The sequence below is a fragment of the Dipteris shenzhenensis genome, chromosome 14 (genome assembly GCF_047967505.1).
Source record: "Dipteris shenzhenensis isolate YYH24624 ecotype China chromosome 14, Dip_SZ_1.0, whole genome shotgun sequence".
In the NCBI taxonomy this organism is placed as follows: domain Eukaryota; kingdom Viridiplantae; phylum Streptophyta; class Polypodiopsida; order Gleicheniales; family Dipteridaceae; genus Dipteris; species Dipteris shenzhenensis.
Window position 1 is genome coordinate 35,418,349 of NC_141609.1, and position 20,550 is coordinate 35,438,898.

A 20,550-nucleotide genomic window follows, 5' to 3' on the forward strand; every position below is an offset into this window, starting at 1 on the left:
ATACTTCATCTTGCAGAGTCAGTTTATTTCACAGTAGTAAATGAGCAGACTACGGAAGATTTGTCGAAGAAACTGTGTGCCACTTATGAAAAGAAAACTGCCTCTAATAAAGTTTACCTCATGAAGAGGTTGTTTGAGCTGCAGATAAAGGCAGGGGTCTCCACTGCTTCTCACTTGAATGAATTCAATATTATTTTCAACCAGCTTCAGGCTCACAAGATGAATTTTGATGCGGAGACTAAGGCAATATTTCTCTATGTTCATTGCCATCCTCATGGGATACCTTCTGTATAGCTATCAGTAACTTTGCACCAGGTGGAGTACTGAAATTTGATGATGTTGTGGGTAGCTTGTTAACCGAGGAGATTAGACGAAGTCTATGGATGGCAACAATAAGGATGCAGTCTTAAATGTGCAAAGGGGCAGATCACAGTTCAGGGGGAAGTCCAAAGAAAGAGAGAAGTCTCGTAGCAAATCTAGGGCACTAAACATTGAGTGTTACCACTGTGGCAAGAAGGGCCATATGAAAAAGGATTGCTACAAGCTGAAAAGAGAGCAAAAGGATAAGAAAAAGAATGCAAATTGGGGTGCAAATTAAAAGAAAGAGAGTCCAAGGGAGGACAAAGGAAAAGTAAAGATCGAGGAGATCAATGCAATCACACATGATAGTGACAATGAGATTCTCTTCATGTGTAGTTTATCTGCAGAGTTGCTTACCACTTCAAATGATGCATATTCCCAGGATTGGATTTTGGATTCTGGTGCTTCATTCCATGTTACTCCTATAGGGAATGGTTCTCCACTTATGACAATGGAAAGACAGGTTGTGTGCATCTTTGGAAATGACTATGCATGTAACATAGTGGGAGTAGGTGACATAAAGTTTTCTTGTGCAAATGGGTCTGCATTTATTTTGAAACATGTGAGACATGTCCCTAAGTTGACCAAGAGTCTTATTTTAGTGGGTCAGCTAGATGATGCAAGTTTTCACACCACTTTTGGCTTTCAGAGTTGAAAATTTCAGAAGGGCTCTTTTATTTTGGCTAGGGGTGCCAAGTGTAGGACTTTGTATCCCTTACATGTATCAGGGGTATTTGATCATGTTGTTGCAATAACCGAGCAGCCAAGCACTTCTTTGTGGCATTGCAGGTTGGGGCACATGAGTTAGAATGGAATGAAACTCTTATGCCGTTTGGGTTATGTACCACATTTGAGTTTCTCTGATTTTAAATTTTGTGAGCACTGTCTCTATGGGAAGCAGACTAAATCAGCCCATAAAAGAAGGGGAAAGAAAGAGTTTGAAAAGCTTGATTTGATGCATTCAGACGTATGTGGTCCCATGCCTACACGATCATTAGGCGGAGCTGAATACTATGTGACATTCATTGATGATGCAACTAGGAAAGTGTGGGCTTATGCTATAGCTCGGAAGAGTGATGTGTTCCAGGTATTTCAGAAATGGCTGGCCTTGGTTGAGAATCAGTCAAGTAGAACGCTTAAATGCCTATGGACTGACAATGGTGGAGAGCATCTCTCTCATGACTTTCAGCATTTCTGTGATACACGTGGGATTAAGAGGGAGCTCACATCCCCTCGTACTCCAGAGCAAAATCCAGTTGCAGAAAAGATGAACCGTACCATTCAAGAAAGGTTGCAATGCATGCTTTCCAATGCAAGTCTTTCTGGTGGTTTTTGGGCTGAGGCAATGAAGACTGCAGTACATGTGATCAATAGATCACCTAGTAAGAGTTTGGATGGTGGTATTCCTGAAGAGGCATGGAGTGGCAAGAAGCCCTCTTACTCTCATTTGCGTATATTTGGGTGAGGCATATGCACATGTGCCAAAAGAGCTTCGAAAGAAGCTAGATCCTAAGTCTAGGAAATGCATCTTTCTGGGTTATGGTGAAAGTGGGGAGAGGGACTAAGATCCAGAAGCAAAGAAGATCATGCACAGCCATGATGTAGTCTTCAATGGAAAGAAGATGCATAAGGCACCCATGAGGGATGTGGAAATGAGGAGAATCACTTTCCAGGATGTGAATCCACCTACATATGTTGATAGGCAGCAAGCTGTCCATGCACCAAATGTGCAAGAAATGGTACCACCAAGTACTCCCACAGGTATACAATCAAGGGTAGATGATGGATCATCTATTGGTGGAAATGATGAGTCAAATGTGGCTGATATGCAGGTGGGACAGCAAACTGAAATGCCCTTGAGAAGATCATCTAGAGTGTCTAGGCCGCCTGATAGGTTTGTTCCAGGGGTAGACTATGTGATGCTTACTGATTGCGGGAGCCTTCTTGCTATAGAGAGGCTATGATGCGTGAGGATCAATGCAAGTGGGAGTACGCTATGCAATCAGAGATGAGTTCACTTATGAAGAATAAGACTTGGGACTTGGTTTCTTTGCCACATGGAAAGACAGCATTGCCATGTAAATGGGTCTACAAAATGAAGGTCACAACTGATGATGTACCTAGGTACAAGGTCCGTTTCATCGCTAAAGGGTTCAAGCAAGAGAAGGGTGTGGACTTTGATGAGATATTCTCTCCGGTTGTGAAGATGACCACACTTAGACTAGTGGCATCAGAGGATATGGAGCTTATGCAGATGGATGTCAAGACAGCTTTCTTGCATGGGGATTTGCATGAGGAAATTTACATGGTGCAGCCGGAAGACTTTGAAGAAAAGGGCAAAGAGCATTTAGTTTGCAAGCTGAAGAAGAGTCTCTATGGTCTTAAGCAAGCGCCTAGAGAATGGTATCAGAAGTTTGATGCTTTCATTCGGTCCCAGGGTTTTAGAAGGAGTGAAATTGATCACTGCCTCTACACTAAAAGGGCTAAGGATAATAGCCTCATACTCCTGACACTATATGTGGAAGATATGCTATTGGCTAGCAAGAATACTTATGAGCTAGATGCATTAAAGGCCAAGTTGCATGAGGCCTTTGATATGAAGGATTTGGGACTCGCAGGTCATATTCTTGGTATGCACATCACGCGTGATTGGAGTAGGAAACTCCTTTGGCTTTCACAAAAAGAGTATGTTACAAAAGTATTGCAGCATTTCAATATGGAGGGGGGGAAGGCAATGAGTACTCCATTGCTTCCATATGTGAAACTGAGTCATACAGATAGTCCTAGATCAGATGACGAGAGGGCCATGATGGCCAAGGTTCCTTATGCATCAACAGTTGGGAGTCTTATGTATGCTATGATAGCTACTAGACCAGACATTGCATTTGCAGTGGGAGTTGTTAGCTGGTATATGGCTAATCTAGGAAAGAGGCATTGGGAGGCAGTTAAGTGCATCATGAGGTACATGAAGGATACCAAGGAGATGTGCATTTGCTTTGGTAAAGGAGACATGCGTGTACTTGGGTACACAGATTCAGACTATGCAGGGCATGTGGATAGTAGGAGATCCACTTCTGGTTATGTGTTCACCTTTGCAAGTGGTGCAGTGTCATGGATGTCTCGCGCACAGAAGTGCGTTGTTTTGTCTATCACAGAGGCTGAGTATGCTACAGCCACAGAGGGTTGTAAGGAGGCTATATGGCTTGATTGGCTAGTGGGAGATTTGGGGATTCATACAGGTGTACCGACATTGCATAGTGATTCCATGAGTGCTATTCAGTTAGCACGGAATTCGGTCTTTCATGCAAAGACCAAACACATTGAGATCAGGTACCATTTCATCAGGGAGGTACTTGAGAACAAGCGCATAGAGCTTGTCAAGGTTCATACAGATGAACCCTGCAGATATGCTGATGAAGAGTCTACCTAGTCAACGGTTTGAGTATTGTCGTGTATTGATGGGCATTGGATAGTATGCTCACTGGTGGTTCTCCCTTAAAGGCACATTGTCCTTTAAGTGGGAGGTTGTGGGGGTTAAAGGTCATTGTGCCTTTACCCCGGTTATGTACAATACTCAAACACATATATAAATGAATGAAAAAGAAGATTAGGGGGTTCTGCACCCACCAAAACTTGTGTGGCTCTCTGTCTCTCTCTCTCCCTCTTCCGTTCTTGCTCCCGTTGATAGCACTCTCAGGCACAATGCCCCCTAACCTTGCTGACTAGCCGACCAAGAACAGGCTGACTAGACCCCCACAAACTGCCAACCTTTACAATTGGTACTGCCACTGCGGACCAGCTTTGGCAGCCTTACTGGCTGACCTGCACAGGCTGAACAGCAGCTGCTCATGCATCGATCTTAGCGTTTGTTGCTGCACATTTGCCCTGGCCATTGCCCTGTTTCTATGGCACATGGCTGGGCTTTTTGCAGCCCAACAGCCAGCCTTAACAGAGGGTTTTAGGTTGGCCCTTCATGCTGACTAGGGTGGCCCATGTGGCTGCCCTTATACTAACCTAAGAAAAATCTGTCTGCTGCCCACGTGGTAGCCAGTCTGCAGCCCACATGGCAGCTCTAATCCATCCCCCTTCATCCCATCCTATGATGTGTGTCATCATCCCCCATGTCCTTATATGAGGGCTCACAAGTGAGGAGGTGACCAATCATTCTAATATAGTACAGTAAGAACCTTCTTGATGGCTTATGATGGTCTATTTATTAAATCAAACAAGAATGGTAAACAATTCATGTATACTCGGCCAAAAGATATGTCAAGTCACTCTCTTGAGGTTGTTTGTAGTGTTTACTTGTTATCATTGACTGCATATGATTAGCCATAGAAGAGACAAAGCCATCCAAAAGAGGGAATCCCAACAAAACTCCTCAGAAGGCTTACCTAAATCAAGTTACAGCTCCATATAAGTCTTTCATGGTGCAGAAAAGACCTATTGGATACATTCTAGTTCATAGGAATCGGAGCTTGAAGGCAAGGACCTTGCTGACAGACAACCGTGATTCATTGCTTGGGAGAATCTACTTCGACTTTTGAAGGATTGTGCCTTTGCAAGGAGGGTGGCTCTGTACCAAAATTGTTATGCAAAACTTGCCAGATTGAGGATGGTTTGAAACAGACCTTGAGAGCATGGTGCCTGGAGGACCTCAAGCTGGTCACTCATTATGAGGGGGATAGTTGGAGGATGCTTGTACCAAGATTTCTCGAGTTCGAAGGCGGGTACGTGACGGGAGGTGGTGGTGCCATCAGGTGCTACCTTGCATGGACATGTGTACCAGGATGATGTGCTTGTGGAACCGGACTTGGCAGAGCAGGAGCTACTAGATGAAAAGCTAGAAATTGAGATTGACACTAGATTGTTCTATAGGGTTTTGAGATGGAAGCCAATGGAGCGTTTTCATCAAAGAGTCCAGACTGTGGCGAGATGTGTCGATGAGAGGGGGTGTTGGAGAAGTCACCTCCTTATTTGTAAGACCCTATATGAGGAGTGTGTGGGTTAGGGCTGCCGACCGGCCAGTGGGGGGCTGCTGGGTCGGCTAGTGTAACCCTACCGTGTCGGTTTACAAAGAGGGGGACTTCCCCTATGTAAAGAAGCCTCATAACTCACTCACCAAGAGTCCAAATAGGAGCAGATTGGAGCTGCAGGGAGCCTGCTGCAAGGACCAGGATCTGGACAAGGGAGGTGGCCATTAGCAGCAGACAAAGAGCTCATGAGGATGAAGACCCTTGGCTGTCATCCAGGGAAGCAAGGAGACTAGGAGTCAGGAGAGCCATTTGGGCATCCAGTGTGGCAGCTTCCAGGGAGCAGATTGGAGCAGTACACAGCCAGCCAGAAGGGCTTCCACAATACCGAGGAAGGTGACAAGGACCTGCAAACAAAGATCTATGGGAAGGGTTGCACCCTTGGCTGTCATCCAGGACAGCAAGGTACATGGATCAAGGTACAAGGAATAGGAGAAGCTTGGGCCTCACCATTGGCTGCACATTAGGGCAGCAAGGAGGTCAAGTCTTCTAGGCATCCACTGCCTCACAAGTAGCTGTCTGGAAGGATAGCTTGGAAGTGTGTTTGTTGGCACATGTGACGAAGTCTACAGAAGCTCATTGGGGAGCATGTAGGCTCAGGGATCTAGAAGTGCCAAGCAGATAGTAGGACAACTTTTGGTAGCGACAAAGGGCCATAGTTTAATGGGACTCTGGGCCTCTTTTGTATTGTGTCCGGTTGTGGACGGAAATATATTTTGTTGGTTCTATATCTCTAGTGCACTGTCTATATACGGAATTGCACACCCCCGCTTGTGCGGCATTCTTAGAGATTTAGGATGGATAGTGGCTCCAAGCTCATTACTAAGTTTTGGAGGTTTTTTTTTCGGGGGACAAATTCGGTATGCAGATGAGTTTTTAGTTGAAGGGTTAGAAAGAGATCTATAAATAGTTGGCGTTTGATGTACTGAAGTGTTATGTCAATGAGATACAAGCCTAGCGTGAGCAATATGTTCCATTGGTGTATCTTGAACAAGACACATTCGTCTAGCATTGGGAGGACCCATATGAGGCAGCATTCGGCAAAAAGTTTCTCACTTCAGAAAAAGTTTATGAAAGCGGACCACATCACAGAGAACTATGAGCAAATTTTAGAGTCTATCAAGGAGAAGATTGCCATAGCATAGGAGACCTACTAGACCCAAGGGAACAAGCACTGCAAGTATGTTCAATATAAGGAATGATGGGGGTATCATGAGGAGGAGATTCAAGCAGATTGGGAACCAAGTGCTGTGCATCTAGTGTTCCGTGTTTTCTGGCTCAAGCCTTATGTGCCACCAACTTCAAAAGCCATATCAAAGGTGGAGCAACTCGAGATGTTGGTGACATAAGTGAGGGTTTTGTCTGGCAATAGCTAGAGATTGTATGCTGTCGAGTTCAAGCACGGGGCTTGCAGGAGGCGCCAATGGGGTACTAAGGCGGAGACAATGTCATGTTTAGACGGGACTAATCATGGTCTAAATTGAGAACATATAAATTCAGAATCCAAACATGTCTAGGGATGGACGCGTAGTCTAATTTGGAATTGGTAACGACTGGAGTTTAGGTTAGCCTTTGATGAGGTCTATATCTATTGAGAAGGCGATTCTAGTAATAACAAGCTGTTTACGGTTGCAAAAAATATAGCAGACCTAGGCTTATATATATAAGCAAAGGGCTCATTTTAGTGGGATTTGAGGTAGTGTAGCTCCTAAGTGTGTAGTCTTATTAGTTGGATCTTGACTAAGTCACTTGGGCATGTGGTGTTGGGCTCATATTCTTAATCAAGCAGTTAGCTCTCATGGAATCTCAAGCAGCTAGCTCTCATGGAATCTCAAACTTGAGAGTGGTTCAATGTAGAGACCATAATGCGTGGGTGGTGAGCCGTGAGTTCCCTTCTACAACACTTCATGGATGGGTTTCTTTTTTGGGATTTTCATGTTGTGTCTTTAGATTGTAAGCTATCGTGAATACATGATGAACAACAAAAAAACGATTGGATATATTCTAGTCTTACGAAGGTGTATGGTGAATACATGATGAATTCTACTCAAGGTATTCAATGATGACGTTGCGCTTTGTGTACCCTAGAACTTGTTAAAACAAAAAGAGACCATCAATGTGGGGCATATAGTAGTCTTTAATATTTAGTAAGGTCTGATCAAGGCTCTAGCACCACGTTAAAAATGAACCAAACAAAGGGTATCCTGAAACAGAAGACTGATAGAGCGTCCAGGAATTACACGCGGAAGTGTTTAACTACGGAATCCAAAACTTCTTTACTTATGTGTACTTCACAACCATGTGTGTGTGCGCAAGCCAGTATATAGACTGCTCTAGAGATATAGAGCCAACAAAATATATTTCCATCCACAACCGGACACAATACAAAAAATGTTCTATAGAGAAACAATAGGGTTTGCATTGGAGCTATCAAAAATAGACGATACTCAAACACAACTGAAGAACGGAACTCAGAAAACATAGTGCCTATCGGTAATATGAAAAACTGAATACAAGAACCTCAAGCCGTCGTGTCTCAAGGACCGTGGCTGAGGTGAATCAGAAAGATGATTCCATGTAGAGAAACTGTAGAAAAGATAGCAACAGAGGGAGCGAAACGCAGTCCTCCGTGTACCTCAATGATGATGATGATGATGATGATGATGAAGGGCTGGAGCTGCCCTAGGTGGCAAGGAGCAAATCTGGAGCAGCAGCTGGAGGTCCAGGGCTAGATCTGGAGAAGAGGAATAGAGGGGCACAGGATGGAGCACGCAGAACTGGAGCAGAGGAGCAGATCTGGAGCAGGAGGGGCTGCAGCAAAGGATGGTAGAGGTGAAGAGCAGCTACAGGTCCTGTCACAGAGAATGAGGGGGAGAGGTAGTCTTTTATAGGCCTGACCTAGGCAGTCGGCCAGCTGGTCGGTGGGCTAGCCAGCTGATCGGCCAGCTGGTCGGTGGGCTGGTCAGCCAGTTCTGGGTCGACCAAACCAGCTGGCCGGCCTGATTCTGGCCGACAACATGGCCCTGCTGGCTGCTGGTTTGTTTGCCCCTAAATTGGGGATTGTAATTGCTTAATACCCCCTCTCAATTGCCAATTTGGAGGAGCAGACATTGTGTGCTTGGAGCGTCGTGTAGAGATGTTGACAGTGGTGGTGGCAATCCCTGCGAAACGCCCAAGAGATGCAATGCCAAAAAAAAAAAAAAAATGCAGAGAAGGTCACAAGAGGAGTGCCCTTGCAAGGGAATTGTTCACTTCCTCAAGTGCCTGAGTTACACATATGATCAGCAGAAATAAGAACACTGTGAAGCTCGAGAAAATAAGCCACCCCCTCTCACCGCCGAAAGGTGGAGGGAAAAGCAAAGGTAAAGAACAAATATCTCGTAGCAGCACTGATAATCCAGAGATGGTGGGATTCCCCCAAAGGAAGAGATCGGAGCTGAACGGTGAGCCAATGTGTGCCCGATCTTGGACCTCGGGAGAGAGGAGTCTATCCCCGCCTCCATGCATGTAGAAGATTCGAAACATCAAGACACATCTGAACAGAAAGGGTCCCGCCTAGGGAGAACTTGTAGATCCTCGAAGTCGATGCCGATGGAGATCTGGTAGAGGTGAAGGATCATGACCTCCTTGTTCGAAGGAATGGGAGTCAAGCCTGAAACCAAAAAGGGAGGGAGGGATGGGAGTAGAAGATGGAGTTTAGAAAGGGAGGGAGGGATGGGAGTAGAAGATGGAGTTCTCTCCCATAGTGCGCAGCGGAATGAAGAGGAAACTGATATGTTCATAGGAGTGATGTTCCCCGTACCTATGGCCTCCATGAAGAAGTAGGATCTTTAGATCACCAGAGATATGGGGTCTTTAGATCACCATGGCTCTGATACCATATAGAGAAACGAATAGGGTTTGCAGTGGAGCGATCAAAAATAGACGATCCTCAGACACAACTGAAGAACGGAACTCAAAAAACATAGTGCCTCTCGGTAATATGAAAAACTGAATACAAGAACCTCAAGCCGTCGTGTCTCAAGGACCGTGGCTGAGGTGAATCAAAAAGATGATTCCATGTAGAGAAACTGTAGAAAAGATAGCAGCAAAGGGAGCGAAACGCAGTCCTCCGTGTAGCTCGATGATGATGAAGATGATAGAGGGCTGGAGCTGCCCTAGGTGGTGAGGAGCAGATCTGGAGCAGCAGCTAGAGGTCCAGGGCTAGATCTGGAGAAGAGGAATAGAGGGGCACAGGATGGAGCAGGCAGAACTGGAGCAGAGGAGCAGATCTGGAGCAGGAGGGGCTGCAGCAAAGGATGGTAGAGGTGAAGAGCAACTGCAGGTCCTGTCACAGAGAATGAGGGGGAGAGGTAGTCTTTTATAGGCCTGACCCAGGCAGTCGGCCAGCTGGTCAGTGGGCTGGCCAGCTGGTCGGTGGGCTGGTCGGCCAGTTCTGGGTCAGCCAGACCAGCTGGTCGGCCTGATTCTGGCCGACAGCATGGCCCTGCTGGCTGCTGGTTTGTTTGCCCCTAAATTGGGGATTGTAGTTGTTTAATATGTCCTGAGTCCCACCAAACTGTGGTCCTCTGTCCCTACCACCCTTCTTCCTGCCCTTTTACATGCTCCATGAAGGCACAATCCTGCTCCAGGCATTCTGCCATCAGTCCAAACATTTCCGCCTGTCTGGCCCCTGAATCTATCAACACTGATATGTGGTGAGCACGGTACCACAAATGAGAAGCCTGCTTGCTCATACTGTAGGGAGACCAACAGGCATGGTAGGAGGTACAGGGTATTTCCCTGTCCTACCATACACGGATAACTGCTACAGTAAAATGCCAAGTGGCTAAAAGTACAAAGGTTATTACAGCTAAGGTCTTCCAAGCTGTTCCAATGATATCATTTGGATGGGTTGAAGGCCAATTTGGGCACCACCTAGGTGGGCCCATTGGCATGTTTCCTTGCATGTGCTCCATTTGCAGAGCAACTGAGGGCTGAATTCCTGTACACGGTCTCTAAAGATTCTTAGCTGAACCTGTTCTAAAGCACCTATCCTAAAAGGTCCTCTTTCCTAGATCAGCTCACCAAATGGGCCCATACTACCCTATAGCAAAATCATGCACTCCAGTAAAATTAGAGCACATTGCACACAGCCAAAGAGAAGAATGGTCCCACAGTTGTAGATGCTACATAGAAAAACAGAGGGGTTGAAAAAAAAACAGTTACACCACGGGTGATGTCCAATAAAAAGCCAATAGCCAATCCATATGCCACACAGCAAAGGCAGGGTCCAATGCCGTGCCAGAAAAGGTTGGCAGCCTCGACAGATGATCCAGCATGGGCCCTCAGTCCCCTTGCTTTTCATGGAGGAAAAGTCATTTCCTCCAAGGCAGACTTCCCTGGAATGAGTAAACCAGGGTCAGCTGTCTCATGCAAACTGGTAGGGCAGTCTGCTGTCAGTCGAATGGTTTGTTCCCTGGTCAAAAAGTTGAAGGTCTTTCACTAGCTTTATTGATTAAGTTTCATGTAAACTCTTTAGATGCTCATTGAAGCAAAAAATTTGCTCATGTTTCTCCCTCGAATAAAAATTTAAAATACATCACATGACAAAATTCAAGAGACAGAATTCAATACCTTTCACACAGCATCTGTATGTTTTCTTCACTGCTTTACACGGTAATAGGTATTTCCATGATATAATCAGAAGCACTGATACTAAGATCAGAGCAGCAGCAGCTATAGCAACTATGTACCATAGAGCCAGTGTGCGCCCATTCTTTCTGTCAATAGGTGCACTTTTGGGAAGCATTTGGAATACAGCCGATGGAGGCATTCCCGAAGCAGGCGTTTGGACAGCTGACAATGTGGTAAACAATCTACAACTGCTCAGTTCATACAAATAACTATTAAAAAATGCAGCATTTCCATGCACAGGCAACGTTTATCCACAGAAATAATGAAGAATATATGTCAATAGAAACTCACGAGGTGGAATAGGTGGTTCAAAATATCTAAACTGCTGAAGCGTGTAATTTCCAAATAAGGAGCTGTTGAAATGCACTTTGAACTGGTCCAGATCTGTCTTGATTGTTTCTGCCTGTTTTAATGAGAAACTCTCATTGGCCAATGGACCAATTACAATTTCCAGGGAGAGATTTAGGCCATTAAAGTGAAACGATGTAATTTCAATTTGGAAAACTTTAACATCGAGTTGTGAGGCCAGCTCCTGCTGAAATGCACTACTCCAATTTTCAAAGGTTATGGAAACGTTATCAACAAGTAACTCCAGTCTTATTGGGTAAACGCATATACAGCTGTTTGTGGGTAGCCCAGGTCTGGGCACCATGTTTAAACGGCAACATCCTGAGCCAGAAATTTAAAATTAACTCAGCTTCTTGTTAGCAAAGGACATGCGTATACTTATTTGAAATTTATCAATGTTTCATGCATTCCTCTCTGATGCCAACAAGGCTGTTTTTGAAAGCACTCCCTCAATTGATGACCTTGAATCACAGTACAACCAAACCCAAGAGTGACTAGGCTATGGAAAGTGATCCACATTACCTGAGGATGGTGACGTCGTGGGAGAACCTGAAGAGGATGCATTGCCAGTTGGGGGAGAATCCAATGAAGGTGAAGCTATAGTAGGCGAGGAAGCAGAAGGGAAGCTTGTAGCTGTTGATGGTGCTACACCACCAGGAGGGCTAAGCAATGGGGGCGCAGAGGTTGGAGATGCAAGACTATTGCTAGCAGGAGAAGGCGATTGTGCCGCAGGCAAAATCCTAGAAATTGGAGATGGTTCTGAGGCTTGTGACCTTGGTTGCATCGGTGGTGGGGCTAGAGCAGGTGAAGAAATACCAGGTAGAACAGGCAATGGTAAGGAAGATGTGGGAGCTCTGGATCTATTTACATTTGGCGGGGTGCTGGTACCAGATTTTGTTGAAGGATTCCTGGCGGTTGCTGGCTGAGGCGCAGAGACACTTGCAATCAACAATGGTGCTGAAGCTCCAGGTGGAGACTTTACTGGAGGATCTACAGTATGGGGTGACATTGCAGGGCTTGCAGAAAAAATAGGTTGCACTACTGGAGAAGATGAAGCTGCTGAAAGCAACCTGGATGCCCTTGATGCAATTGAGTTGCTCCATCTTCTGTGTACACTCAGAATTGACAACGCTTTGCATTTGCTCTGCCCACTTTGCCCAACTGCGAAATTCAGAATGTCAAACTTCATTGTTCATATTTGATCTTTTTGTAATCCAATCAGCATTGTCAAAAATCTAAGAGGCAACACACCAGAGCTTTCATCCTGATTTGACCCTCTTGAGTCTCTACCCCAACGCGTGAGACTAGACCTTAACAAAACTGGTGTTGTAATACAGAGAGTCAAATGTTGGTTGAAATTTTCCCCAAAAAAATGCAAAAAAGCCGAGTAATAAATATGGGACAGAGGATTTCCCAACGCAAACAAATAGTGTTAGTGCAGTGTTATAATCTACAGAGATTTTGGGCTGTTAGAGTCGACTGTGAAACTAATTTCTAAACACTTCTAGATTGAGGTTCAAGCAAAGGACTAGTGTCAAGAATGGTACCCGCGTCAACTTCTGCAAAGTCGTCCTCATCGAGCTGGACCTGTAAAACCCAAAGGCATAGCAGCACTCCAGCAAGGCATGCGATCCAGCTTCTGGGCGCTCCCTTCCACATTGCTGCCGCCAAAGTTTGAGAATACTATACTATTACGAGAAGACTCTCAAAGTTCATAATCACGGACAAGCAACCTTAACGAAGCAGCTTGCAGATCCGACCCAACCAGAACATTTTCGGGAAAATGGGCTCTCTGAATTTTGAACATCAAGCTTTAAGAACAATTTCTACGAAAACTGCTCCTCTCAGTTCAGATGAACGCGATGCGCAGCTTTGAAAGACTGACCTTCCTGGCAAATCTGGCCGTGCTGCTGGATCCAGTTGCGAGACAATCGATCGCAGATATTCGCTAGGTTGCTGGCCGACATACGATTTCAAAATTTTACATCTTGAGCACTTGCGCGTACACTCGGAAACGAAATGATCCTCAGCATGTCACTCTTGTGAAACAAGGGACGAGACCTGCTCCATCAAGAAGTTCACTCTATAGAGCGAGCTCAGGAGGAGCGTATGCAGCAAAATTGGGCGGATCCACTGTTTTGGGTGATCCCCTGCGATTCTTCTTCTGCAGGGATCAAGAAGAAGATGCCATGTGCTCATGCAGGTGCCGGTGAGCCTTTTCAACGCGGTTGTCATTCGCCTTTGATTGCCCTTGCAACCTGACTCCTCTTGAAGGCCGGAGGATTTGTAGTACGCCCGTTCGGAGCCATAATGTACAGATCTACAGCGTCCGTAGAGGTTTTTCTGCTTCACTGCGCAGGCATTCAACGCCGGATGCAGATTGCAATGCGGAATCAGCAGCGCAAATCGGCCATCCGCAGCTCAGCATTACACGGATCTTTGGAGTTTCTTCAAGACCTCCATCCATCCATGCACCTAACATCCAGCATTGCACGACAGATCTTTTACAGCTCGGTCAAAAATTTTCCGTGGCATCTCTACGCTCTCGTCTCTACGAGACTACGACGCACATTTTGCAGGAGACTGCACATTCCGATTTGCGCGTAGGTGGGCGTAACGGGTGACATCGATTGCAATTTGCGAGCCTACTGTGCGGTACGATGCCGATACGCTTGCTGTTCAAGCAGATCGATCATCGCCGATCGAGTGGACAAAGTACGAGGAAGACCATCGAACGATGATTCAAATTTCAAGCCACAAAGAGCAGGCTCCAGCCCTTCGCCAGCTCGCCGACAGCAGCACTCAAGAATCACGATTCGGGGGGGGACCTGCAGGCGGGTGGGGGTCCTTTCTTCTTGCTCTGGTTCTCCTCCTCCTTCTCTCTTCTTTCCCACGATCAGCCTCCTTTTTCTTTATCAGGATCAAGCACTTTACTCTTCGGCAATCCGTATCAGCAACAAGACTTCTCCTTCCTCTCTCCTCTCCTTCTCCTCCTGTCGCGCCGCCCCAGACAGAGGCGCAGATTTGCTATGGGGGAATGCGGTGCTTTTGATGATGAGTTCGGCGGAGGAATCTGAGGCGTGGAAGCAGAGGACCGACAGAGATCCGGATGCAGAGGGAAGGGGGGTCGAATTTCCAATCAGTCACAGGAAAAGCAGCGCGTCGAGTAGCAGTCACGAGGCTATACCATCTACCGATGCAGCGCGATGCTTCCCAGCTCACTCACACAACAGAGCTGTTGCAACAGCTCACACCTTCTTCTCGAGATCACGCACGGTGGATTGAGAAGACGAATGGCATTTTCACGCTTCCCCTCCGTTACTCTTTCGATCGATCGATCGATCAATCAATCATGCCTCCACTACTCCCACAGTGAGCTCCACAGCGGATCGCCTCGACTTCCTGGTCCTCCTTTCATTCAATTTCATCACCTTCCCTTCGCCCTTCCGCCACAATCCTCTCCTCCCTACAACACCTGTAGGCTGTGACTCCCTTTGTAATCTCTTTCCGCCCTCCTGCATCGCCAGCGCATTGCGTCCTCGGCCCCTCCCTCGCGGCTTCGGGACCCCCCGGCGGTCCCGCTTCTCGCCCTTTTCGTCGTGGAATCTTCACGCCCCTAGGCCTTTCATCCACCGCCAACTTCCAAGCGCCCTACGTATCCAGAACAGAAACGTCGGCCCCGTAGGTGTACTTCCGCACGGCCCTGATCCGCAGCGGGGCTCGGAAGCCAGCCTTCAAAGAACCGGCTGCAGAGTACAGGCCTCCAGCTGTTCCAGGCTCCCCCGCATTTCCCGAATCCCCAGCTCTGATGAGAAGGACAATCGGACCGTCGGTGCGTTGCGCCCTGTTGGTCAGTGGTGTCGCGCTACGAACGAAATACGGAGCGTCTGGGGCTATAATTCACTGTCAACTCCACTGCGACAGTGAAAAACTACGGGATTTGTGGCATAGCGATTGGCAGAGACTCCGCGAGTGCGATTTCTGACAAGTTGCGAAGTGGCAAAGGAATACTTGGGGAGTTGGAAGGGAGCGCATGGGTGCCTGCGAGCCGTAGAGAAGAGTCCGCCAATGCTCGCGAGCTTCGCCATAGCCAATTCACTGAACGAAGGTAGAAAATTGAAATCCTGTAGCTAATTTGGTCAATCTTAGTGCTGACCGAAATCAGTCAACCAAGTTTGACTTTGCATCACCCTTCCACGTGCCATGCCAGTCAACCTCTCTTCTTTGACTGCTCATCCCTTTCTGGTGACCCGTTCAGGCACTCTCGGCTAGACGAAGGGCCTGTTTTCGCGCCATGCAGGTGCGCGCACCCAGCAGTTTGACAATGACTGTTGGGTGTTTGGCCACCGATGGCCAAAACAGACCACCAGAGCCTCTGTGGACTCTATCGGCCATCGGTAGCGGAATCTGCTGCCACCGCCATGGCCGGGAAACTGGCCTGAAATTGGCTTTGCCTGAGTTAATAGCCACTCCTCCCTCTGTGGTGACCGGTGTTCCGGGAAAATGTTTCGTTTTGTTTTGTTTTGAGAGTCGGCTTTGCTCTGTGAGGCACTTACTCCCACGAGACACCTCATGAAGAATTCTTTCCTCCCTCTCACCTTTCTTATTCGGTGCCACTTCAAGTGTGGACCCTCCGTATTAATCGGAAACTTAGTGAGCAAAGAAGATACTAGGACCGTGATGGATCCAGGCATGCGGGGACTTGCCTTCAACCCCTAGGCCTCCAGCTCACCACGCTTAAATTGCATAAACCGACGGTGCTCGATCTAGAGCTGCCATACCCATATTGGGCGTCGGCTCGACTAACCGATTTCGTCTGGCAAAACGGAAATTCTGACCAAAAATAGACGAGCAAGGAAATCTACTAGCATCTTAACTTAATAGTATGAAGTTCTCACCAACGATCCAACCATCTAGCTTGAAATTTTTATCCGGTTGAATGCTAAGTTGACGTCGTCTTTTCCCCAATAGTGTGGTAGTATAAGGGTAATAAGCCTTGATTCTCACCTAGTCCCTTTCAAGAGGAGCACAGCATTCATGAAGATCTCATGAGATAGGGTAGGGAGAGCAACAGTTAGACTCTACCTAGTTGGCAAATCGATCTTACTTGGGCTAGAGTCGTGAGCTACACCAAATTGAGGCGAGATCAACAAAGTTCTAGTACCAGTTCTTATGACTCAGATGAACAAAGAAGGTCCATAGGTTGACACGCCTATTTTTTCCAATTTACGAGACTTAGATCGTTATACACCTTCAGTGGCTCCACGACAAGTGGAAATGACCACCACCTTGCTTTCTAGTAGGCTAAGGAGCCTACACCTCAAGTAGCGGTTGCCCAGTAGGAGGTTTGGGCCCAAGTCACCCTAAATTTCCGTGGGCAACCGAATGTTAAGCCTTATGCGATGGGGTGAGATACCCTATAGCCATTAGCCTCCCGCAATGCCCTCTACGAGAAATATGCCTTCGTCTCACAGATGGCACAATGGACATTTATAAGCATGTTTATTGTGGATGGTACACCTATCAAATTTCACTCTTACTTTCAAAAGAACTACCCATCTCGTGAAGGGTTGATGTAAAGCAACACCCTACCCCATTTGTAATCTCCCACCCTCCAAAGGGAAAATGAACCTTCACCAGCCACTTAAGCCCTTATTCTTCATGTTCTTCTTTTTCTCGTGAATCTCATTTACTCCCCATCTGCCCCTACCTTCACCACTTGACTATTCTATTTGTAATTTTTAAATGTAGAGACCCATACTTGTCAATACGCACACACCAATTTACGTGTGGGAGGAGCTAGCCTACCTTCACCCCCTAGCTGCTCTATTTATTAATTTTTAACACACATACCATACTCGCCACTATCCACACACCAATTTACGTGTAAGAGGGACCTAGCTAACCACTCTTTGGGGGGGATGGGGGGGGAGAAGGATGCCTTAACCTGTGATGACAAGCATAGATGGGTTGACAGTTGACATAAGGAGATTGCCTCAAATGGATCATTTCCTAGAATAGGGGACAAGAATGGCCTGCTTTGGGTAATTTACCCCCCAATCGATGATCGTCATCCTACTCTTCGCTGTGAACCGTGTTTCTCAAATTCCACCTCTTAAGGAAAAACTCAAGACATTCCTTTTTACGTACTCCAAAGGGATTATTTATTAGCTTGTCATAAATGTGTCAACCAATGCATGGACCACTTTAATAGATTCACAATGGAACATGGAGAAATGGACATTTATCTATAGACTCCTCCCCACATGGGGCTCCCTCTAGGCATTCTTTTCTTTAAAGAGTGTAATTGTCCTAGACATTTGTGCAAGGTAGTTGAAAGTTTGTGTGAAGTAGCTTATACTTTTTGACTTACGGACACATATGCAATGAAATAGGCACATACTAGACTACGTAAGAAAAATTTTTCAAGTGCAACGTGGTAAGGCAATGTGTTCTTTCATGGCTTGAATTTGACCCCCTATTCCTCACCCAAACTTGCATTGTAAAGCAACAATGTAAGTTTGAATTAAGTATAAAACTTAAGAACCTTTTTGTGAATACATACGTGTCATAAAAAGTCAAGCTTGAACAATTGATGATATCTTAAATAGTGCTCCATCAAATCCTAAAATTGACATTCCATCACAATAGTGTGACTAGCCTAGAAACCATGAGTGCACACAATTCCTTTAACTCTATACCAATAATGGACATTTAGTTCTATTTCAAGAAATCCATAGAGTTTAAAATCATGTGAAGAGTGGTAGTATCAACTTTTAAATTGTGTTTTCATAAAGTAGCGTACGATATATGCTATGAGAAAGAATATTACGAAGTATGTTATGATGTTGTAAATTGATTAAAGCATGTTATTAAAAGGATCTTTAGTACCTAAAATTTTGAATCACAATCCAAGTCTTCCATAATATAACAAGGAAGATGAGGTTTGTATATGCCCAAGAAATGCACAAGTTTTCATCTTTTCCCTCTTATATATTGCATAGAGTTTATATATAACAAGTTTAACAAGGGTGTATACATATGGACCTTGAGCTCATACAAGGTTTTAGGTTGTGACATAGATTATATAAACATAATGTGTAGAAAACCTCTCTCGACCATAACTACAATAGAAGAAAAAGACTACATTACATGTATGCCAAAGGATATGTGATAAAACACATGTTAAATAGCATTCTTGCCCATAATGATCAGCTCACTCCTCAACTCTTTGTCTCCTTGCCCCTCCCTCAACTCTCCCTCCCCCTCATGTACTAGCTTAGGGTGGAATCTACAGAACCTTCTTGAATTCGGCTGGAATTCCTCGAACCTTCTAGAATGTGATTAATTCATTCGTGCTTATGTTAATTTCCCCAGCTCGCAAAGCTTAGTTTAATTTACCATCCCCCCCCTCCCCTCCCCCCCTCCGCGCTACAACTAACTAATTAATACATGTTTTTTTCTCGATGGAGGGCCCTATTCATCAACTTGTGTACATGGATCAAAAATTATATTGTGTATGGTTCTTTAGAGCATCCCAAGGATTTATAGAAGCATAACCAACATCTATATCAAAGTCAATAAAGAAATTGTTAGTTGAATTGGGGTCAATCTACAAAAAATCCTTTCATTTTTCTTCCATATGCTTATTGAAAGAAGTGACAATAATTGTGATGTCTATTCAAGGGAAATGTGAGGTTCAAGAATATGATCGTTGAAATTTATGGTAAACTAAGTGCTAAACATCTTGACCAAGCACCTCACGCAAACAAAGCCCTTTAATATAAGCTAACTAATTTATAATGTTACACATGGCATTAAGTAGCCATGGTAGAGATGTCATGGCGATGTTGATTGCACAAGTAGGGGGCATATTATGACCCCTTGTCAACCTCCCATCTTGAAGTTGATGCAAAAGTACATGGGGTGTACCCCCCCCATGCAAAAGTACATGGGCTCAAGGAAGCCGTTGCAGCCTAGTGGTAGGGTTGCCTGCCTACCAGGACATCGGCCCTTGTTCGATCCCCCAAGGAGGGTAGAGGCAAGTGCCCCTAGATAGCCTCAAATCAGGTGTGAGATTGGGTGAGTGTGTTTTTAAATTAATATATTCTTTAAAGGGAGTACATGGGGTGTGCCTATGCATTGAACCTATATGCAACTTGGAGAATGAGACTTGCCAAGTGCCTTGAGGAAGATAGGCACTTCTTTGCAAAATGTTACACCTTTTATAAATAACAAGTTGCCTCGCCTAGTGGGGTCTTAAGGCATTGGGTATATTGTCTAGATGGAGGTTGATGAAATGACCAAGGAAGCAATAGGCGCACATGTCTAGATGAGGCATATGCCATGTGACAAGTAATACACGCCTCTGTGGGTGTGTGCCAGTGCTAACTTAGAATGGGTACATGACCCGAACCATCATTATATGCACCATTGTCATGCCATAATGCAAAGCATGGGATGTTGGGGGATTCATTATGTAGGAACCCTATATTGCATATGCGTTCAAGGGCCAAATACCCTTCTATTACATATATATTCTATGTAGAAACTCTATATAGCATGTGCGTTCAAGGGCTAAATACCGTTCTGATACACATATATTCTATCCTCATCCTTTATAGAATTTAAAAAATCTCCCTAAAATCCCATTTTAATCTACCTTCTATAATTATATTAAGTTTTAAAAGGTATAAATTGTCTAGTATTTTGAAAACCCTTTTTATGATCTCACGTGCTATCTTACACTTCCTTAGTGGACCCTCGAGCATGGGATAAGGTCAGTTGCTTATAGATAAGTGCTTGTTGGCAAACTAATTGCTAAATTACAAGCATTATTCTCCATGTGGTGCTAAAAAATGCCAATTTAGGTGTTTGAAAATCTTCCTGAAACATGGAAATTTTTAAGGTGAAAAATAAGAAAACTATGTATTGAGTGGATGGTTAAAGACCATTTTCCTTCTATTTTGCAATGGTAAGATAGCTAGAGTTAAACATATGAGGGGATTGTGGGTTCTTATTTCCAAATTTGGTATGTTTAAAGCAATAAGAATTATAAGGTTGCTTAAATAAGAATACATAGAAATTCCCAATGAAAAGTATTTCATAATATTCTTTGCATTAATCATTAGCA

At 45.1% G+C, this 20,550-nt stretch overlaps 1 protein-coding gene across 2 annotated transcripts in view; it reads right to left on the reverse strand.

Moving 5' to 3' along the window:
• LOC147894533 (receptor-like serine/threonine-protein kinase ALE2) overlaps positions 1 to 14,921 on the reverse strand; it is a 29,010-nt gene extending 14,089 nt beyond the window's left edge. The window contains exons 1-5 of one of the 2 annotated variants that reach the window (XM_087384705.1): positions 13,303 to 14,921; positions 12,965 to 13,078; positions 11,940 to 12,578; positions 11,361 to 11,738; positions 11,010 to 11,231 (exon numbers count right to left, since the gene is read on the reverse strand). In XM_087384705.1, the coding sequence (XP_087240831.1) occupies positions 11,010 to 11,231; positions 11,361 to 11,738; positions 11,940 to 12,578; positions 12,965 to 13,078; positions 13,303 to 13,384 (1,435 nt within the window). In that variant the 5' untranslated portion in view covers positions 13,385 to 14,921. The remainder of the gene's footprint in view (positions 1 to 11,009; positions 11,232 to 11,360; positions 11,739 to 11,939; positions 12,579 to 12,964; positions 13,079 to 13,302) is intronic. The other variant, XM_087384706.1, reaches the window with a different exon arrangement.
• Between the last annotated feature and the right edge of the window lie 5,629 nt (positions 14,922 to 20,550).